The following is a 23,372-nucleotide window of genomic DNA, read 5'->3' on the forward strand; positions in this document are numbered from 1 at the left end:
AATTTACTGTTTTTAATTCGTCACAATACAAAACAAAATACTGTTTTTAATTAGTGCAACATAGCCAACCTAAATATCATTGCTGCTAGTACAGTAGTAGGAGATACCACAGAAAGTCCAAACTGAGACACTTCAGCGCTTGAAATTCCTCTGAGCAATGAAAGCAGAGGTATTTCTTGCGGTTTTAACTGCACTTTCTGTATAGAGGCACTTCATCCAAGTCTTTCATTACACAACACTAGAAAAGAGATAAAACCTAAACAGCTTCTACAAGGTACAAGACTCAAAAAAGACTTCACTACCAGGTGAAACACCTGCACATTCTTCGAAGAGCTGTGAGCCTGCAGCCTACATGGTATTCCTTTTTACAAGGATTTGATGCTGGGTTTAGAAGATTAGATTAGAAATGCTAAAGACAGACAAAAGCAACAAAAGCAAATGCATTCTGTTTATTATTTTATCAGTACACCTTACTCTTAAAAAATATTTTACTGTTGCAACGGACTAGGACACACACACAGTTACTAGGTCTCAGTGGTACTAGTAGAGTAGTACTGGTACTAGGAGCAGTAGTACGATCATTGCAATCGCCCCTCAACCTCTCTATTACATAACGTGGCTGTTCTCGCTCATGCTAAACTAAACTAGCTCAAGAAAAATACTTTGACAAGTGTTACTGAAATTACCTCTCCTGAGAAAGCATTTCTTCAAACTGGGAAGACAACATGAGCTCTCCTCACCTGCTCCAGCACAAGTCGGCCAGCTCGATTTCAATGGTTTTACACAGCGAACTAAGGTAACAGGCTGACTTGGTGTTGAACTTATTAACTGATTCAGCAGCTGTACTGTGTTAGCAGTAATCAGAAGACAGGTGGCCAATTATCTGGTGTGTCATAACCCACAGTCGGACGGGCACAGCACATGGCCCAGACTTTTTCAGAATCAGGTGAAAGCAGTAAAACCTGGTGGGGGAAAAAATAATCTAAAAAGCAATGACCTTATCTATAAAACCATGCATCTTTCTAAAACACTGAATTTTCTACAAGGAAAAAGAGACATGGAAAAGAAATAGTAGAAAATAACTGAAAAGTAGAAAATAATTTTTCAATGATACTTTGAGGGCAAGTGAATTCACAGTAGCTAACTTGGCACACAAAACAAACACCAAAATTACGAAGTTAAGCTGCCCTAAGTTTCCAAGGGCTAGTGCCCTATGTAACCAAGGTAAGACACTTAGGGATCATCAGAGGGTCTTTTCCCCTTAGGCCTCCTGTACAGTCAGCAGGACAGCCTGAGTTGCGTGCTTAAAATCGACTCTGAATACTCTCCTTTGAGTCTTAAACAAAGAGAGAACCATTCTCAATGTTTATCTCTAGGTACACAAATCCAGGGTTGGTGGATTCTTACCTAGATGTATCAAAAGGTATTATCAATAAAACAGATAAAAGGTACTCTCCGGTCCTATAATAAATTTGGGCAAGAAAAAAAAAATTGCTAATAAAGGAAAGGAGAAAGCATCACAGCTTCTGCTCAGAAAGAAAAGTTAAGGACAGCAAGGAAGATTGCAAATTTAATATAAAAAACAATACAGTAGTGAAATCAAAGATGTAATACAAAACTGACAAATCTGGAAGACAAATCTATCCAAGGCAGAAGATCATTTTAAATTGTGGAGCAAAACTAGCAAAAAATCAGTGCTTCCTCTTGGGAAGCAGACATGATGACCCAGGCAGAACAAAGGAATAATTTCAAGTCTTGGAAGAATAAAGTCACAGGCAAAGCATAAGCAACCTCAAACCATTCTCACTTACAGGTTAAACGCCTAGCAAAACCCAGGTCAGGAAGGGATTTTGAGGGGCCATCTCATCTATACCTCCTACGTGAGAAGCAGGATCAAGCATATCCAAACCATTTTGAACAAATCACATCTCGATCTGTTTACTGCCATGTGAAACACGCAGCTTTGATGGGGATTATCCTACCCTTTTGGTACTGTTTTATGTAAATTACAGGTTTGATTTTTATAGCCATTTTGTAACAGCTAAAACTCTGGCATAGACATAATTATTTCTGCTGGAACAACAACAAAAAAAAACACCAAACCCCAACCCTTAACCCCAAAACATCCAACACAAGCTATGCACACAAACATGCATTTTCATCAGTGGAAACAACTTCTGTCCCAGCAGGGCTTACTGACACAGTAGCCACATTGCTTAAGCTTTCCTAATACAGGGTAGGTTGTAACAAGCTGCAGTCAACAATTAGTCATAAAAACAGGTCATGTTCCAACTGAGCTATTACTCCTTCAGTACAATAAATGAGTTTCTATGATAGACAAATCTGCTTGAATAATCCACAAAACAGGGGCCATGAGAATACCAAAGAGTTATTAAATGGATCTGAAAGGAAAACCAACTGGACCAAGCAATGAATGTATTTGTTATCTAATTACATTATTTCCATTAGGTTACTTTCATTTGACACACATCCTAAAAAGAAACTCTATGTAACTGAATAAATACAAATGCAAGTGAACAAATCTCACAGCAACAGACAAGGCACAGTGCAAAGACAGGATGCATTGCTTTTATTATATATACCTTAAGAAAACCGGCACGTTAGGCTTCATTATCTTTTTAGAGACATGTCTATAGCTTTGATTTTATAGCCATCCCCTGGCCCCCATCTCACATTTCCCCTCACCTTTCCCGCTGGCTTCAGTCCAAAACGTAACAGAGCGGAACAAAGTAATACGACTGTACTCTGAATAAGGAGATGAAGAAAATTAAGTGAAGCACTTCTGGTATCAAAAGCTAAAGTGAGAAGAAAAACTAACAGGAAATAATCAGAGTGCAATCTTGACCAGTGAAGGAGGTACGTGGGGGTGTTATAAAACCTGTTCTACTAACATCGTTTTTAAAATGGTTAACTATTACATTGCTTTTTAAAGGATTTGCCATGTAGAAAGAGAATTCTGTTACTGTAGAACGCACTTTAAGCATTTCTGCTCATTTTATTTTGTTGAGCGCCTATCAGTAAAGTGTCTCTTAGGTCAGTGATATATTCTCTCTCTGATACCCTTGAAAACCAAAAAGTGCTAAGAATTCTCAGATACAGGCAAGCAGAGCAAGCATTACATTTAACCGTAACATAGCTAAATAAAAACTCTTCAAAATTATTTGGTTTCTTGCTGTTTTCTATTTTTTTTACATTTATGTCTAAAATTCTGGTGTTGGTTTTACTTTATTCTCTTGTTCTTTTTTCCTTCCTAGAAATTTATTCTCAGAGTTGATGTCTTTAAGAAGTACAGGCCAAAGGAATATATTCCTTCAAGTCTCAAACTCTGCAAGAAACATCAGAAAACTTCACCTTTGTCTTCAACTCTGTAATACTCAGAGACAAATACTCTGATTGTAACTTTAAAAAAAGTTCCCCAAGGTGAACATTGCAAAATGAAACATGAGCTTTTTAATTACAAATTTACTTTTCATTTCACATAAATTAGATCCAAGGTATTTAGGCCATTGCTTATTTTACCACATAATCAACATCCTATAAAAAACATTACATGTGTTTTTAAAAATAAACAAAATTCACCTCTGAACTGAGGAGAAGACACATGGTATGTAACAGAAGCATGTTGCAAAAGTTTGAAAATAAGATATTTTCCTTCAAAAGCATTTCTCTTCCAAAGCTCTGTCCACAAGGCGTTCAGTTAAGGGCAGAACTGATTCAATGGGTCACAGACACCCCACCACCAGTCATTTTTCTGTCACATTAACATTTTGCCCAGGTAGGTCCCAGCCCTATGAAGTGATCAGAAAGGGAATCTCGTCAGAAGTGTTGACCTGATATACTTGCAGCCTATGTAAGCAGTAAGGGTACATTTCTGCCCATTTGCTCCTTTGTGGCTTCCAAGCACAGACTTGTGAGATGGGTAGCTAATACCTGTCCCATACAACCTCCCAAACTTCAGGCAACATTATTAAAAAACTCAGCACACCTACAATGCACAAGTACATAATACATAGAAATGGTGGAATATGAAGAGCATCCTCTAATAGTCTTGGGATTACACTCTGAGGAGCAAATCAGACTAAGCACAACAAAATCTAAGCTTCATAGTGCAGTCACAAAAACGATAGCTGTGTTTTCAGAGATGTAAAGGAAAAGTTCTCCATTTGAGTAGAAGAAATATTGCAACTGCTCTAGTCTGTGCCTTAAGACTTGGAACATATGAAGACTTTAGTTGGAACACATGAAGTACTGAACCACAACCACCAAGCTCCAGAAGGAAACTAAATACTTACCATGAACACCCCAACTGAAATAGGCAACAGATTTAAATGTACAGAGAGATAACATAAAAGCACTTGAAACAACAGAAGAAGCATTCACCTTTAAACACCTGTGCCAAAATGGGTCAGAGTGAGGGGAGAGAATATTTGGGATAAAAGAGTTCAAACTGAACTGAACAGCATGAGAAAATTCTGTTGTAACAGCTCACAGATGAACAGCTGGAGCAACTATGAAGCTACACCATGCAGCAGAAGAAAGATGAGATAGACAAGCCGAGAGTTGACTATCTAATAAAGCACATTAGGTAATGAAGAAAAATCTCACTCAAGATGCCTTCTTTCAGGACTGTATTCTGTTTCTTACAATTAGTAACGCATTTCCCTTGAATCACGGTAGCTGGTCTAAGTTGTGTTCATAGCACACACATCACAAATTGCTTCAGCACAATTAGAGCTAATGGGTGCTTTTGCGGCAGCCCAGCAGACATGCCAAATACTGAACAGGCACCAAGAATGAATTTTCTTGCCCCAAACACAATTCAAGAGAAGAAACCAAACTGGCAAGCCCAGGGGTGAGGACCCCAAGACTGAACCAGGACCCTGCAACGTCAGACCCTGACAGCTGAACAGACACAAGGACCTGCATCCATACCCAGTCCTGGTCTAGCTTGACTACGTGCAGAATGAAGCATCTGAAAAGCTGAAGACATAGTGCAATATTCAAATACTGACTCCCAGCTGTCCTCAGTTAGCATTCCTCTGCTTCAGATTAGTAATTCCATGCTAATTTATAGTGAAAGAAAAAAATCCACAACATTCCTTGTAAAAATCAAGCAAACCACAATACTGCTAAAAAGTAGTTTATTTTCCTTTTACAGACTAAGGAAACCAGTCTGAAGATACCTGTTCCTGGTTCCTCAAGTATTCAGGCAGTGCCAATCTTAAGAAAATAAACAAGTCCTTTACACCAGAACACCTGCTGTACCAAGTCAGAATAAGGTTTCAGCTGTTTGTTTCTCCGATACTACCCGCTGCAAACCAATTCCCTGCAAAACACCTAAGCCTTCACAAAGCCAGCTCCAACAACAAATGCAGAACAGTAGCCTTTGGTGGAATTCGTCTGTGTGAGTTTTTCACACACTGTGACAGACCAAGAAGGTTAAATAAGACAAAAATAGGGATCAAGCAATGGAGAAAGGATGCTACAAACACTGCCGCTGATTGATGGTTCATCAGGCTTGCTCAGAAAAGATGACTGGGGGGAGCATTCTGACTTGAGAGCTCCTTTGGTTTTCTCTCAATGTTTTTATATTTTTAAAATGTTCTTATAACAGGCTAGCAAGTACAGATCTAGAAAGCCAGCAAGGACAGGGCACTGTAATGCAATCATCAGGTATTTCAGGCAAAGTTAGCCACAGGAAAAACTCTAAAAATACAGCTTTCTCCACTAGGGTTGTATGGCAGGATGGTATTGTCACTGTGCAAGAATGAAAATACACACACACACTTTTTTTTTTTTTCTAACTGAAAACATAGCCCTAGAGAGAACTAAATGATCAACGAACAAGCAAAATGCTCCAGAGAAGAAATCAAAATTCAGTTTGAATCACTAGCACATGCATTTGCTCACAGGATAAAGCAAACAAAGAACTATCAGGGTTACTCAGTTGTGGTTTTCTACCTATGTAATTCACTTGTTAAATTTGCACATTACCCTTCTTACTGCCTGTCAATAGTGCAGAACTCTCAGGAAGGAAAGTTATCAACTAAGTATCTTTTGTTTTTATTTAAGAGCAGGTCTGCTTCTCATTTGCTGTTTTCTTCCTCCTCCTCCACTGCTACTACCCTCATAAGCTTACTAACAGTATTAAAAACTCTAATGGGATCTGTGTTTACAAGACTTTTTCATACCTCTTATTTCCTCAGCTAGAGTTACACAACTCTATCTGGATCCCATAACCATTTTGCAGCAGTGAAATTACACTGAAAATAATGTCACAGGGTAGCAAAACCAGACATATATAAGACCACATTGAAAGCAAAAAGAAGAATTGAGGGGAGGCCTACATCAGCCCTAAGCCACAGAATGACATTTTTATGTACAAAACAGTTGAGAAGACAAATAAGCAACAGAACTTTTTCATTAGCATTTACTGGATAAGACTGATGAGATTCATAGCCAAAAACTGTTAAAAATAAAAATCCAGATGGGCAGATTATGGTCCAGAAACCTCACGCTTAACTGACAAACTGCAGCAACGGTTACTACACAAATTCTGTTACAACCATCACAATGTTTTAAGAATGGCTTTTTTTTTTTTCTTCAATCCAGTCCAAAAAGGTTTGTTTTATCACAGGAGGGTGTCCAATTCACCACCAAAGTCTCCGTCATCTACAGCAAAAGCCATAGTACAGAGTCAAATTTCAGCTCAATTTGATTTCTGAAAATTGCTTAACGCTACATCACAAACAGCTCATACATGTAAGTCAAAATATTTCATGGCTCAGACTATCTTTTTGTTGCTGTATTTACATTTGCCTTCAAAAGGGAGAAGTATATTATTTGGCTGACTGCATAAACATATCCTGACACCATGACTTCTGCCTTCAAGACATTTTAGGAAGCAAGAATTAGTTTCCTCTATAAGACAGACCTTAAAATACATCAAAATAACAACAACAAAAAACCCCTCATATTTTATTTGCACACAAGCCCTGTAGATTTGCAGAATACAATACTAAATCACATTGTGGATTTGGAGTGGATGAGTGGGCTGGTCTTTTTCAAGTGTCAGTAATTTTAAATTAAACCTGTTAAGGCTTGCAGTTCCCCTTCAGGTCATCTGAATTACTTTAAAAAAACATTTCTGACAAACCCATTTCATGGTGGTTTCCTACACTCACTCTTTGCATGCATACAGAGTTAAAAAAACAACCAAAACCCAGCTGACTTAACTTTGCTCACCTGTGGAGAAATGGCATCACAATCTTGCTAACATCAAGCATGGAGACTGCATCCCAACACAATTTTTGTTAGAGAATCTGAGCACCTAACAGAGGAGGGATCCCACACACTCAGCTCAACTCTTGCTGTTTCAATATTACACTGAGATAAAAAGTATTTCACCTTTGTAGTATTATTTTTAAAGCTACACCTTTTTAATCATAAAGTCATCAAGTATTATGCCAACTCCTGGTGACACTTCCACAAGATTCCTTGAGGCACCAAAAAGCCCTACATAAAGAAAACTGGTGAGGCTTTATAATGCTAAGCAATAATTGATCTGAGAACTAAAACTTAGAAAATGCAGCACCTGTGTGTAAGGTCCAAGAGTCCTAACCCACTAAGACTTTAGATCAGTAAGAGTTGCCAAAAATCCCACAGCCATGTCTCAACCTTCCCTACAGTAATTCGTCATTTCTTCCTGTTAGCAAAAACCTTCTACCAGTAGCAAAACCTTCTAATGCTGTACAAAGCAGTCATGATGCAACTTCAGAAAGGCTTTCTCCACAGTGCTCTAGTTCCCCGTGCCCCTCCTTTTAAAGCTAAAACAATCAAGCAGACCCAGATGAATAGTAGGGACTCTCATGTTAGCCTGCATGGCGCACACTGATAAATGCAGTATTTACTTTCCCTGAATTTCCAGAGATTTGTGAGGAAATGGTTCGGTTTTCCTCCCACACTCTCTCCATGAGGCTTCTTCCCTGAGAATCAGACCTTCTAGCCCCCATGCCACACCAGATGAGACCCCGAGCCACACAAGGACTGCCAGATCAGCTACTCAGATCACCTTGCCAGACAATCCAAACACAATTTTGTTTTGGAAACTTCCACAAAATGATGCAGAAACATTATTTCATACCACAAAGTATCAGTGTCTACCATAATCCTGCTGCAACAACAGCCAGTGGGGATACTGTTACTCATGTGACAACTTAATCAATAGGGAGAAATTACAATTTAACCAAATAACGTAGTACTGGCATTACCAGGGGAAATCTAGGGTGCTTGGTACTGCTGAGCAGACCTATGTGGGAAGAAAAAGGCCAATGCTTTCTGCTACAGGATTTTTTCAAAAATGTGGCAAAAAACAGCTCCTCATGGCAAGAGGCTACAATGTACGTAAAGATGGAGGCAAACTTCTCAATACAGTTTCTTGGAGCAGCTTCTTGCTTCTACTCCTCCCAGCTTTGTCTGCAGTTTCGTATGTCAGCAGGAACGCTTTCAAAAAGCAAAATATCTGAAGGAATCCTCTTTCCAGAGCATCATAAGATGTTGATAAGGAAAATAACCACCCCATCACGTTATTCCTCCTTTCACCACTGGTAAACATGACTAAAGAGTTTCAATATGCCCAAGTAAACTTTAATTGTTAAGCAGACAACCAGCTGTATAATCATGCCTCAAAGGTCCTCTGCAATTAGTAGACAGAAGAGCTGCACATGTGAAAACTTTTTCTGCACTCCGAAGGTCAGCTGGCTGAAGAACAGGTTTCCCTTCTTTCCTTTCAGATTTGTCTTCCTTACATCCTTAAAACGTCATAGCTACAACACTCTTACAACATTAGACACCAGATCTCTAGAAAAACCAAGAACACTTGAATCAAGTCTTCAGAACATCAGGACAAGGTGAAGGTGGAAAGCTACAAGTTATATTTGGTAACCAAAGAGATGTTTGATGGGGGAGGGAAATAAAGATTAAACCAAAATTCATTATTTGGTTTCGTGACTCCAGAACAAAAACATCAGCTCATTCCTCCGTCACTAAACTCTTAATTCCCAAGATCCTGGTCACTTAAGTTCTGCCTCATGGTTCACATAAGATTCTGTTGCAAGCATGTACAACTACCTACAGAAAACATCTGCTCTGAACAAATGTCAGAACCTCTCCACACACAAGTCAAATCCAGATCAGAAAGGTGTATTTTCCATTTAATTCTACTGCTTCTCCTATGCAGTAACTGTGAAAATCTTCTGCACAGGGCTGTGCCAATGAAACTGAAGTATTCGATGTTATGCTGATGCCTTATGCTGATGAGATCTATTTGTCTCTTCATAAGCTCTGCATCTCAAGAGCAAAATGTCGGTAAGCTCTTTTCTAAACTCTCGCCCACTCCAACATGACAGAGATCCCACAACCGTAATACCAGCATTAGGCAGGCAATACAGCATCCACAACATGAAAACCTCCTGTTATTTCAGACAAGAAAATTCTTAATCCAAACACCCTTCCATTTCCTTCCCTAAAAAAAAGGAATTGATTTCAAAAAAAGAGCAGCCTGGGCAAGCAATCGACAGCTGTTAGAAATCCTAAAATGAACAGCAGATTTTTGTAAAGCAAGGCAGACAGTGCTACAGAACATTGTATTCATGCCAGTGCTGGCCAAGGTTTCGTGACAAAATGGGCAGCTTGCATTCAGAATAACTCTACAGCTGATGAAGCAGATCAGCTTCAGGCAAGTAATTTCCCCTGCACTGTTACTCGTCGCTCCCTCACCCCGTGCAGAAAGCATACTGCATAATCGGGATGGTGTACTCAGAGCACAGGCACCAAACAGCTCCCCTTCCCTAGAAGCAAGGCTCATACCACCAGTTACTCCTACTTCTGCCCCACAAAAGGTATTCTAAAAGCTGAAAATTCAAAATTATCTCCAGTAGGCTACAACAAAAAAAAGAAAACAAACTATAAAGACCAAGAGGGACAAGATATTTTTCTGAATATAGACAATGGAACATAAACAATCATCGAAAAGTCAGACTGCATCACAGCTGAGGCTCAATCTCTATCAAGAAGTACTGATGTGTTTTCAGACGCCAAGAGGAAGTCACACAAAACACCATGGAGCCTCTACTCCTGAATGAGCTGCTCTCTACCATTAGTATCCATCCTTGAGTATTACATGCAAAATTAATCTCTAACCAGCTTTTTGCCTGTGTCTAAATCCCAGAGCAGTATCACTTGGCCTCTAAACAAATGCACTGGCAAAGACTGAAGAGCTGCATTACTGAGCATATCAGAATGAGATCAGGGCAATTATTCTGGGGCTGATGGGAAAGTTATTGTCTGAAAAGAACAGATCAAGAATGAGGCACTCTCACCTCTAGGGTAAAAAAAAATTAATTAAATATCTGTCAGGAACTAAACGAAGATACCACCTCTTAATACCACAAACGGGAAACCATTAGAGGTTTAAAAATCTGTTTCATAGACAGGAGTCAAATGAAGTAAGATATCTAAATGCTTTTGAAAAAAATCTTACCTGACTCTTCTTTTTTATCTCCTTTAGTTTTGTAAAAACCTCCCCAAATCTAACCCTAGGTCTATGGCTTCTGGGAGGTTACAGAGCCCACTCAGCAATGTCCTTCAGTTCTAGCTTTCCCACCGCTGTTCAAAGGCGCAGCACAGCAGTCCCCACCAGCCTGAACTGGGACAGTTACGGGGGACAGGCTTCCAGAGCCGGCATCCCTAGCCCTCCTCAAGCTCTCACCCCGCAGCTATTACATCTCCTCTCACTCCAAGTAAGGCACCCATCTGATCATTTCTTAGTATCCTATGGTTGGAGAAGATTCCTCCTCTAACAAGAGAGAAATTCTTTCCCACTTCCCTCGCATCACCTATAGAGAGAACAAAAGAGGGGAGACAAAATGGGGTACCAAGGAATATATGAAGCAGGCAGCTACAGAATGTTTAGAGAGAAGGAGTTAAATTACAAGCGTGCCTATCACTTTCGGTGCACAAAAATAATAACAAAAGTAGCACTGGAAAACTGTGAGGCACTGATCAACTACAGCCCATTGCATGAATTTGCTTAGGCAAATGCATAATACCTCCTGAGATCTCTCCACCACAAGACTGAAGCAAAGCCAACCATCTTCTGAAAATGTCCACAGAAGTCTTGAAATGCTGCTCATAACTAGCTAGGGGAAACTAACTCCCTGTCCTTGAGAAGGATAAGCAGCTTAGCTGACCCCACGCACTGCTGCTTTATATGCAATCAGTCAGTGAAAACTTCCAAAGGCATTTCGGGCGGGTCAAATACAACTAACTTCTCTGTGTCACATCACCTTCTCTTCAAGCCACGCATGAAAGTTACATGCAGGTGTAAGTTATAGATACTTTCACCTAGAGCTCTGGTAAATAAGTTTACAGCTGCATTTCCCTTTTTCTCCCATCTCAGCATTTATTGACCTAAATATGAGGTAGAAAATGCAATTACATGCAATATACAGCAGGAACTGTAAACAGCTCAAGAGAATCACTAAAAGACAACCTATAGACTTCACAAAGTATTAGATTCTCAGAAGAAGCTGTCATTTCATTTGTACACCTGTTAATTACATACTAACCCACAAGCAGGACTGCCATGAAGCTTAAATGTCAAACACCAATAATTTTTACATCAGCAATCAGTGTTTCCTAAAAGCATGAAACTTGGGCATTCAAGCAGTTCAATTACACAGATTAATAAGGATTTGTGTTGGTACACTCTCCACAGGATGAGACAGACGCAGATCTACCAGGTAAGAATTCCAGTATAGGGATATTTAAAAGAAAAGGACTAAAGGGTAAGTGTTGAGAATCACAATTTATGATACACAAAGCCAGGCAAACACGAGCATATACGCAGAACAGTCAACCTGAAGCTTTACAAAGACCAAAAACAAGACACAGACAGATTCCATGAGGTCATACAATACTCAATACTCACAAATTCAGCAATTTTTTTCTGTACTTCAAAGAAGAATCTTGTTCTGTCACATACATTGATGAGATGCCATTAAGAATGGCTTGGCTGCACGTAGGCATTGTTTTAATGAATCTATCGGAAAAAAAAAGAGTCCAGATGGTAGCTTGACTACACTCACTTTAAGGCTGCCTCACTTTTTCTTTAGTTCTGGCTGGGAGGACATGTTCAAAGCAGCATCTTTAGCAATCTCAAGCCTAATGAACTCAAAAAGCTGCCATTAACTTTTTCCACTAGTTTATCTGGGGAAAAAATAAAGAACCATACTAATTGGGTTTTAAAACATTGGTGTTTTGATTTTCAGATCTCTGCCAAGAAATTACTCGCGTTTACCAGTATTTCTGAATGGCAAAGAACAATGATTATCCACTAAAATTCTTCATTTTTCTGAACAGAGGAGGAAGCCAGAATTGGTGGCCCAGATGTACACCTGCCCACTAGCTTCAATGGGTCACCTCACAAGTATCTTAATTTGGAAGGAAAAAGTACAGCTGGATGCCTTCCAGACTCTCATTGCTGAGAGTAGTCTGAGAGTAAAGACTCTCATTGCTTGCATACAAATTCTAGGTAGTATTTCTCTTATCACACTACCTATTTATATCTTAGTAAAAAGTCTGGGCTACTTTTTCTATACTGCTTTGGGTCTCTGTCCTTCCTCTTTTTCATTCCCTGAAGTCTATTCTCCCCTCTAGCATCCAGCTTTCCTCCCACAAAGGGACAGGATTTCTTCTGAGGACAGATTTTTTTTTTTCTTCCTCCCTCCATCCTAGTCCTTTATCCCTTTCTTTTATACGTCAATTCTTATCCCATATGAAAAAGAAGTTGAAAGCTCTACAGTGTGTCTCATGGACACAAACTAAACCTAGCAGACAGAAGAAAGGCATAAAAGTCACTGCAGCATCAAGAAATCACACTCAGGTCCCCTGCTAGCAGCAGCCATATGAGGACGTTGAGAATTTGTTTAACGATGCTACTTCTGCAATCTTTTCAGACTTCCCTATTCTACTGAGAAGAAGATGTCTTAACTTCCAAATTTTTTCAGTAATTTGCAGAGATTTAGGTAAATAAAGAAAAATCAATACACAGATTTTCCAGTTGTATAAATCTTAAACATGTTCAGCCTTCTCCTAATTGATACTGGTAAGTACTGACCTTTTCTCCTTTCTTAGGTTTTTGTTGCAGTGATCTAGAAACATTGATCATGATTCGAAATAGCAACAATACTTCATTACAACCGCATACTTTTCACAGCATCATTTTTCTCAAAATACGCAATTCCAGAAGATTTTAAGTAATAGGTATATCACAGCTTGACAGGGCTCCTTTGTTTTGTTCTTTTCAAAGATAGTACATTTCCAGCTGTATGAAAACAAACATAGATGAACCAAACATAAACAAAACGGCAGTTTCCACATGCCTTGTCCATAACATTTAAAGCACCATCACAAAGTGTGCTCAGAGACATCACTTTCACTATTTTCTGTTTAAAATGCTACACAACTATCCACAGCCTTGCTAGAATTTTACTGCCATCCTACAGGCAAAGAAACCAAGAAGAAAGAATGCATCAAAAGACACAAATTATGAAAAGTATGAGAAGCTTCTAGTTGGTAACCCTGTACTTGCTGCTCAAGACTACACAGCTTCAGAGGAGGTAACTTAGGAATGTGTGATATGGTATTTTGAAATTAGACTAGTATTTTAAATATTTAGTATGTTATGCATCATAGCTCTTTAATCTTAAAAAAAAAAATCTAGGCCTAATATTTTAGCTAGTTCATACATATGTGCTATGAATTTTATATTTGAAAGGTTTGAAAGGGTGTCACAGAACAGAAGGAGGGAGGAAAGAGATTAATGCAGATAAAGTGCATTAAAATGAAGTTGAAAAAATAACTTGTAGCCATAACACTATTTTAAATTACTCTTATAACTGCTTTACAGTCTTACAATTAGACAGGTGACAGAAAGTTATTAGTCTAAAAAGAGCAATGAAACCTTAAAGATATTCTTGCACTTTAAAAGTCATTATTCTAAAGAATAAACTGGTTTGGACTCTGGAAATGTTCCTTAAAAATATAACACAAACAAAAAAGCCAAACTAATTAGAGATGTTCTAAACAGCCAAACATTTACTCCAAAATTTATTAAAGTATGTGAAACATCCTTTGAAGCTATACATTCCTTTCTTCCTCTGGAGTAAAGTACTGTGTATTAACTAGGATGCTAGACAATTAAGGGGGGATGCTTTCTGCTCCCAGTTTTATAACCAGCATAAAAGATGCTGTTCATATCACTGATGCCTGCTTCTGCTCCCTCAAAGAAACACAGACTGTACCAAAGGTGCTATTTTCCTGCATATAGGTGATGCTATGGCTTTGTTGCTGTTCCTCAAACTGAACAGAGACTCCAAAGTTGTAAACTTGAACATTAAATCACATTTAACTGATGGCTCTTCAAACTTACAGAGCATGCCGCCATACTAGGACTACAAGCAACATCAAACCAGATCAAGTGGAACACGGAACTGACAACAGCCCAATGCAATTCATGAAGCAAGGAGGACACCTCTGCCTCTTGAACAGACCTGCCTTGGCTTCTTGAAACTTCCCATGACTTTCTGAACTCAGCAGCTTGCAAAAAAAACCTCTAATGGTCAAGTGAAGAGTCGCAGAAATGCGTTTATGTTGTAGGACATTAGCAAAAAGCAGACTCAAAAAATGCAGGTTCTGAAATTGAGTAATCTGCCCAGAAACAAAGATGCATCTTGAGAGTAACTAAGCTTTAATTTTAAATCTAATTTTAAGCTTCCAGGGTTATCAACAGGGCAGAAACTACATAATCTGCTACATGTTTTATAATCTATCCGGAAAAAAAAAAATCTGATCTCTTTTGCTCCTCGCCTTTATCAGCAACACTCCAGAAGCTGCAGGAATTATTTTTTTTCCAGCTTCATTGCCCACTGCTTCACTGTTGAGTGACCCCAGGTACGCAGAGGGGGGACAGCTCAAAACACAAGGCCCTCTGTGGCAGCTGTAAGACACACCACATTAGTCTCCTGCCTGCTCTCCCTGCATATAGCACCAGATCATAGAGATATTCAAGTACATTAACAAAGAAACAACCTTTGGTGCTAGCATTCAAAGTAGTGATATAAGAAGTACTTGTAAGCATGAAAAAAAAACTCTTAAGCATGAAAAGAAAAAGCTGTTTTAACATATGTTATTCTGAGTAAAATACTCAACCAGAAAAAGACACTTGCATTTCACTGTAGAATTACATTTGCCCAGATAACCACACACTTCAAATCTGAAGTGTAGCTTGAGAGAAATCCCAAGATGTTTTCTCTTCATTTTGGCTTTACCTTAGGACAGACCTAACTACCTACAGATGAAAAATAGATAAAAATAAACCCCACTTTTTAGCGATGAAGAACAGGTTAAAAAAAAAAAAAAAAGAAAGAAAAGAAATGGAGGGAGATAAATAAAGGGATAGGAGGCAAAGGGAGAGAACAATCCTGAGTCTAGGATCAAACTTGAATCTTTATCCTTGCTTCTCCAAAAGTAAACATGCTGTAACTGTGACACAGAGAAGAGGAACCCCTGTAGCTTCTATCAGCCTGAAATGCAAATAGAGCATCTGTGATCTCTGGTCATTCAGCAACACAGGGATCTCCTCAAGGTGAAAGGAAGGAGAAAACATACACAAAAAGAAAAATCCATGGAAGCCAGGAAGAAAGGTAAGTAGAAAGATGAGACAGGAGAAAATGTGACATTTCCCAGTAGAAAGATGAGGCATTAAAATAGGGAAAGAATGTGCAAGACTTCTTGTGAGGGGAAGAGAAGCTTCGAAAGGAAACGGCCATAAGACCACAAGAGAGTTAAAACTGGATTGGCCATTTAAAATCTCAGTAGGAAAAAAGCATCTTCTCCTGATAGCTTCCTTATGTGGTTTCTCCAGTACCCATTTCTGAAGACAGGCTACACACATTCAATTGTCTCAGAGAGGCACAGGAAAATGCAAATGAAGAGACAAATGTGCGAGAGTCATTCAACATGTCATCCTTCCAAAAGACAGAGGTATTACTGCATTTTGAAACCACCTTTGTGTTTAGTAGAAACTTCTAGACAGCTTCTGAAATCTGCACCCCAGCCCTGAAGCAGTGCATTTAATGATGCCAGTCAGTCTTGATACATTACTGTCTCTGGAACTTCTCTGTGGTGTCTTCAACTCTAATGAATCAATGTCCCCTTTGCACCTTTGTATTACAACCCAGCCAGCCCCTTCCTCAGCTTGAGCTTTTGCCTCTGCTACACAGCAAGTCAACATCAACCACTATGGAAGAGAGTACAAAGCAGGTGCAATTCATTTACTAGGGTGAGAAAATGTAAAGAAACTTATTTTCTGCTAGCAGCTAAGCCTCCACTTCACCTTTACCTTTCAGGCATCTGATCTCAGAAACTCTTTAGGGAGCTATACAATACTTTTGCTCAACTGTTACTGTTTTGTGTTTTAAGATTATTAGTGAACTTGGATATTTCAAAATATATTTGGGCTAAAACAGATTTATCATGTTGTACTAAATTTAAAAAAAAACACAACAAACAAGACTTAATACACTTGTACCTCCCAGAAGTGTGAGTTGATTACATAAGCTACCTCACAAATAACACAGGGGGGGGCGGGGAAAATCAGTAGTAACTTTATAACACACAGTAATAGTAGCAAAATGGCAGCAAACCACGGCAAGTCTTCAGCTCCAGCTTCACCAGGCTCAAGGAGCAGACACACTTTGGATGACACCAACATTCTTCTCTGAAAAGAACAAGAGTCTGAAGAGCACAGTATGAATTTGAAAGAGACATTTCTCCTGCTGTTTTCTGCAATTACTGCTTGAGCAAGTGTTAACTTTATTAGTTACTGGCAATCCTGAGGATGAAGTGTTGCAAAGCCATTTATTCTTTGTCTGTATAAATTAATGAAACTCAGTCACTTGCATTTTACCAGTGTAGACACTGCTCAGAGTTTGATCAGGTTGTCTCTCTAAACCCATCATATCCTCAGCTCAGCCTCTGTTGATTGTCTGCCAGTGACTCCCTCTCTTACAGCTTGTCTTTTTGAGGCATTGTGCCCAGAACTTAACGTTGTGGGCACTCCTAACAGTTTGGAAGAACATAAACTCTCTGGGGCTGGATAATGAGAACGTTTTCTAGATGATCACTGCCTGCATCAATCCTTAGTTAAGTCTGAGGGAGGCTTGCAATACGGTCTACAATGGTTCAAACTCACAGTAAAGGAAAGAAAAAAATAATCCAGCTTTTTCACTAGCTGTCTGTTGAGAATAGTTTCAACACAACTCATCAGCACGCTTCCAGTGGAAGCTGGTGTGAATGAATGAATACAAACTGAGCAAAAATACTGCGAACACACCATTTAGCAATCCTACAGTATTTATGGCAACTTCTTAAGTGTTTGCTAAACATTTATACTTCAGAAACTGTGAAATAGAAAGGAATAAGGGTGGGAAAGAGCTTAGAAGCTTTCAAGAAGAAACAAAGCCACCAGTGGGTTTGGAGAGATAATGAGTGTACTCTTAAGACCTCTGTCACAAAAATCCTTATGTGAAGACAATGGATAACAAAACATTTGCAGAAACACTAGACTTATTTCAATTACCAATGAAAAATACAACTGCTTTAAAAAGTGAGAAGATAAATGAGACTATCACAACGGCTTTTATAATGGTTTCTGGGAAAAAAAATACTGTCCAGAAAAGCAGAGAAAAGGCAAATGGGTACATTCATTTACTGGTAGAAAGGTAACAAATTGGTGGAACATAATTTGATATGGAAGAAATTGAGTTGGAGCCACAAACAGACTCAGGGAACCAGACGGTTCTGAATACACTGCATGGACATTGTTCATCAAAACATCCATTCACCTTAACTTCAGAGCTGAAGACCCCATCTGCCTAGTACTGCTGAAAGCTTCTAATCAATGCAATTAATTCTAATACTGGCAATTATAAGTTACAAGCACTACCTCATTAAAAATGAAAAAAACCAAGGGGTAAAAACAAGCAATCATGGCAGTCTAACAAGAGAACAAGTCATTCCTAAAATAAATGTTCAAAATTCTAAGAGGACTCTTGGTATTCCCAAAATTGACATGCTTTGCTGAAGTTTACTCTGAGATTTCAGAACAGGTGAATCAGTGGAGACTGAGAGCAGTTTCAAGATCTAAGGGCATCCATAAAGCAGACACAATGCATTCCTCCTGCACATTAGCAATTTTACATTTAAAGAGAAAACTCCTTTCTAGACAGTCATATACAAGGACTGTAAGAGGACTTTACCATAGTGAAAATTAGATGAGGGAAAATTAACCAGTTACAGTCCTGTTTTTCTGAGACAACTACTCAAGATACCAGATTTCATAGAGAATTCCATTCCAAGGATTGTATTAGAGAAACTCAGTCATCTTTCTAGCAAGCTGGTGGGTTGACTGACACATAAGTCAACTCAACTTTGTGGCGACTCTCTGCAGTGAATACTGTATGTATCTGCAACAAGCTACCCCAAATCTTATTGTTAAATTCACAGTAAGAACAATCATAATATTAAAAATACCCAAGACTACTATAAAAAGGTGCAAGAAGAAAGCAAGCCATACCCAGAGTGCATGCGGGTAGTTTGTTTAAGAGGACTCCCCAGCCAACAGCACTTCCATCAGTCTCAGGGGAATTCTCTTTGAACTAATTAATGAAGAACTGGACGCTCACAAGGACAAAGTGAAAACAACTGAAAACGCTGGAAATCCTTTCTATTACATAACTTGTCTGGCTCATTCCAAATCAAAATACAGGCTGAGCTCCAAACTGGACAACAAGGCTAACAGAATACAGTTCTTCTTGCTTTCCCTTAGCATTTAACACTTAAGAACTCAGTGTCTACCCCATTTTTTGTTTACATACACAAACACATCACAAACCACTGCAAAATGGGTAAACTGTGGAAACAAAACCACACAGCTCAATTCAGAATGATCACATTTTAGAAGACTCACTGCAACTGACAGCCTCAGGACCCAGCAAGTTCTCAATACAAACTGTTTTTTCTGACTACAAAAACACTGTCAAAAAGAAGTGTTAAAAAATCATTAAATTGGTACAGGAGTTCTTAAATCCAAGGAGATCCCAGATGATGACAGATCCCTCATCAGACCAGACTTGCTGGCAACACACTGTGTGCACTAAATACCTGCAAGTGTTCCATGTTGGTAATATCATATGTGACTTCGTAGAGTGGATAAATAATTATTTAGGCAGCAAATCCATGTTCACATACTTCTCAAAATAACTCTGGCCAGAGCCTGGGAATTGCTAGCAAAGGCCTTAAAGCAGGCAAGGGTACCCTATCACAATGTCTGTCTTGTTGAAGTAAAACTTTTGTACAAAGGAACTAAGTCTCTCAACAGATAAAACCTAAAAAATGCAAACCAAGAACAAGCAATACAACCCTTGCCTATGCAGGTCCGCAGAACACGGAACAGCCGTATCTCAATATGGTGTAAATAATTACAAGTATCACAGCATTAACGTTAGCTGTTGTGTTTCTCATGTCACAAAAGACACTGAGGACTGCAAATACATGCAATCTACTTAAGTGATTTTTCATTTTAATGCAACAAGTGGATGACAGCAGAGCACGCAATTGATGCTTGTTTTTAAATTGGTCAAGAGAGCTGAAGGAACTAGGCCAAGACCCAGAAAAACACACAATCATACAGTGGAGAACAGTCGGCTAAAAGCATCTCAGAAGTTGAGCAAGAGCTATCACCTTTTCAAACATCAGTCTGACTTGTAGATCTGAACAAACCGGTTTCATACACCTCTGCCAAACTAGAGTTGTCTTTCTTTTCACATTTTCAAAACTTCAGCCCCTATCCAGCAAGTTAACATATTGTGCTGTTTTTTCCTGGGACAGAGTTATTTTTCTTCATAGTAGCTAGCACAAGCTATGCTTTGGATTTGTGCTGAAAGCAGTGTTGGTAACACAGGGATGTTGTGGCTATTGCTGAGCAGTGCTTCCACAGAGCCAAGGCCTCTTGGGCTCCTCGCAGGCTGGGGCTGCACTGGGAGCTGGGAAGCGACACAGCCTGGACAGTGGACCCCAGCCGACCCAAGGAATAGCCCATACCATATGACATGCTCAGCGTATAAAGCTGGGGGAAGGAGGAGGAAGCGGGGGACACGTAACTGTTAATGGTGATGGAGCCTCACTTCCCTGGAGATGGCTGAACACCTGCCTGTGATGGGAAGTAGAGAATGAATTCCTTGGTTAATTTTGTTTGTCTACATGGCTTTTGCTTTACTTATTAAACTGTCTTTATCTCAACCCATGAGTTTTGATGCTTTTACTCTTCTGATTCTCTCCCCTGGGGCAGGGGGGGAACTGAGTGAGCAGCAGTGTGGTGCTTTAATTGGTGGCTAGGGTTAAGCCACAACACATATGCAACAAGTCTTAAAGCAAAACATGAAGTTTATGATTGGCCCTGTGCCCGATGCTTATTTCTGCATCACTGGATTCACAGCTTCAAAAAACACAACGCCAACACTATTCCCCGTCTTTACACCAGTAGATTGTTCCATACCAAAACAAATGTGTCCCGGCAGCAGGATCCAAGAGAGCTATCCAACTTGGACATGTATTCAGCATTTCTCTCTCCCTCTTGTTTCGGGTTAGGTTTTTTTAAAGTTTCCATCCTACTCTCAACTCTAATCTTGACTACTCAGGAGACACAGGTAGTTACATACCTGGGACTAGGGACAGTTCTCAAACATATTAAAGATTTAAAACTTGAGCTGCTCCAGAAAGCCTGTGGTTAATGGAAAGTGTACTTTCTGGTCCTAATCCAGTGACAAGTGAACATCTATCTCATACATATATATATATAAATATATATGCTGTAACAGCATACCATGGCCAGATTTCAGCACGACTCAATATAAATTACATTCTCTGTTCACATAAGGCCAACATTCAGAAGAGAACGAAGTTTTGCAGTTCCAGATAGGGAAACATATATAAGTCAGGTGATGGTCACAAAGGTCAGCAATAACAGGAAAAGTACTGACACTGGGCTGAAAGAAAAGAAAGAAGATAAAAGGAAGTAGAAAGGGCTTGTGTAATTTCTGCTAACTCTATATCTGGTTCTGCTTGCTGTAAACTCCACCTAAATTCTAGGGTCAAGATGCATCAAGATAAAAGAGAAATTATGTTTCACTTTAGAAAAAAACACAACACAATAATCAAGCAAAGAATTAGTAGCTATGTGGTAATTTTCAATAATTTTTAATTGCTAATATTATCTGTTTTCCTGTCTACTATTAAAAATAAATTACTATCAAAAGAAAGGAAATACAACAACTCTTGAAGCAGGCACACTGTGGTTTTGCCGACTTCTTTGTGACAGCCTTAAGGCCCTCTTGCTCTACTACTGCACAAGTAAGTTTGCTGATTTACTTGAAAAAAAAGAGAACTGTAAAGAGACAGGCAAGGAAAGTAGACTGCTCTATACAATGATGGCTCGCATGCCTCTACACAAGGAATTTTACAGCAGGTACAAAAACCGCAATGAAACCTTAGTGTATCGCAGTCAGAGCAAGTGGGCACCTATGTATAGCTATTCCCAGCCAAGTCAGTAGTTTGTTTATAGAAAACCATTCCCAGATTCCCAAGAGCAAGCCCACAAACCCTCCTCAGAAAAGCAGCACTACAATACTACAGAGCGCATGCACGTGAAATCTCCCCAAAAGACAGCTTTGACTTAAGACCCCCTGTATGTTTTCAGTTTCACTTGGGTCAAAAATCATCCCAATGATGATCCCACAGGTACCTTCTCTTCCCAGCTTTGACAGTCCTCTTGAAGATCTCCTCGCCTGCCAACCACCCTTGCCCCACGACCCCCAGGAGCATCCCAATGAAGCTGGGCGACCTCACCTTTCATTTTGACAGTGGGAGAATTGGGTCCAGCGGATTGCTTCCTCCATCCTCTCCAGTTCTGGCAAAGGCTCTCTGCCTCAGAGATGAAGGAACAAAGAGAGTCTTCTTCAAAGCGATCCGAGTCTTCAAACGAGAACCTCTCCCCGTCCTCCCACTCTGCGAACATGAGTTCCATCACATCCGACAGGCAACGCGAGGGGAAAAGAAGAAAGGCAGGCACAGCACTGCTCACTTTTTAACAGGTGGATGGCCTGGCGGGCTCCTGCGAGACTTAACGCCTCAGTTTTGGTTCGATCCCCATCCTACAGTGCCGGGAGCGGAGAGCCAGTGCTGGCCGAGGTGGGAGAAGCAGGAAAGCGACGCAGGGGAAGCTCATAAAAATCGCAGGGAAAAAAAACAACCAACCAATAACAAGGAAAAAACCCTCCAAGTTCCTTAAAAAGTTAAAAAAATGCTTATGTCCACGAGCTGTACTTGAGGCGGGGGCGGCCGCCAGCCCCCGCGGGCCGCCGGGCGGGCCAGGTGCTGCCGGGCACGGCGGGGTCCCAGGCGCCGGCCGGGGCGGGGGCGGGGCCAGCTGGTTCGGGGGTGCCGGGGCACAGCAGGGGGCTGCGGCGGGGCAGCGCTCCGGGGTCGTGCTTGTCTCACTCGGCGCAGGAACCGGAGGGAGGGCGGGAAGGGGCGGCGGGGGACACAACTTCCCTCCCGCTCGCCAAGGCTTAAAAACGGCCCAGCGGGGCCAGGGTGCCCGCGGCGGGGGCGGCGCGACCTCTCGGCGGCTGGTCACCGGCGCCAGCGGGCGGCGGGCAGCGGCTCCGGCCTCATGGGGGCGGCAGGCAGGGAGAGCCCGGCTCTGGTGGCCGGCGAGTAGGGGCGGGGGGCAGCCTTAGCCTTCTCCTTCTCGCCGCCGCCACCGCTCCCGTCGCGGTTGCACCCCGCGGCTCTAGGTGCCCATGGCCGGCGGGGCCCCGCGCGCGGACGCCCCCCCGTGCCCGGCCCGGTGGCGGTTCGCTGTCCTGGCGCGGCGGCGGCAGCAGCGGGTCTCTGCCCGGCGCGGGCACCAAGATGGCTCCGCGCTTCCCAGCTTCACCTGCGACACCCCCCCGCCAGCTGAGCCCTACTTCCGCCGCTGCGCTTCCGGCTTCCGCCGCCGCACTGGGCGGGCGCGCAGGGCACGCCGGGACAGCGGGGCAGGCTGAGGGGCCGGGGCACTGCGGTGGGCGGCCTGGGGGCGGGGGGGTGCCCGGCGGCCGGAGCAGGTGCGCTGCGGGGCAGGCGGCCCGCCGGAAGGGCCGTTGGGCTGGGCCGGCTCTTTAGCGAGC

At 41.0% G+C, this 23,372-nt stretch overlaps 1 protein-coding gene across 3 annotated transcripts in view; it reads right to left on the reverse strand.

The window, feature by feature from the left end:
* Positions 1 to 23,141, reverse strand: part of ZSWIM8 (zinc finger SWIM-type containing 8) — a 63,159-nt gene extending 40,018 nt beyond the window's left edge. For all 3 annotated transcript variants that reach the window (XM_037400557.1, XM_037400558.1, XM_037400555.1), the window contains exon 1: positions 22,048 to 23,141. In XM_037400557.1, coding sequence (XP_037256454.1) covers positions 22,048 to 22,225 — 178 coding nt within the window. In that variant the 5' untranslated portion in view covers positions 22,226 to 23,141. The remainder of the gene's footprint in view (positions 1 to 22,047) is intronic.
* Positions 23,142 to 23,372: the final 231 nt, after the last annotated feature.

Source organism: Falco rusticolus, chromosome 9 (genome assembly GCF_015220075.1).
Source record: "Falco rusticolus isolate bFalRus1 chromosome 9, bFalRus1.pri, whole genome shotgun sequence".
In the NCBI taxonomy this organism is placed as follows: Eukaryota; Metazoa; Chordata; class Aves; order Falconiformes; family Falconidae; genus Falco; species Falco rusticolus.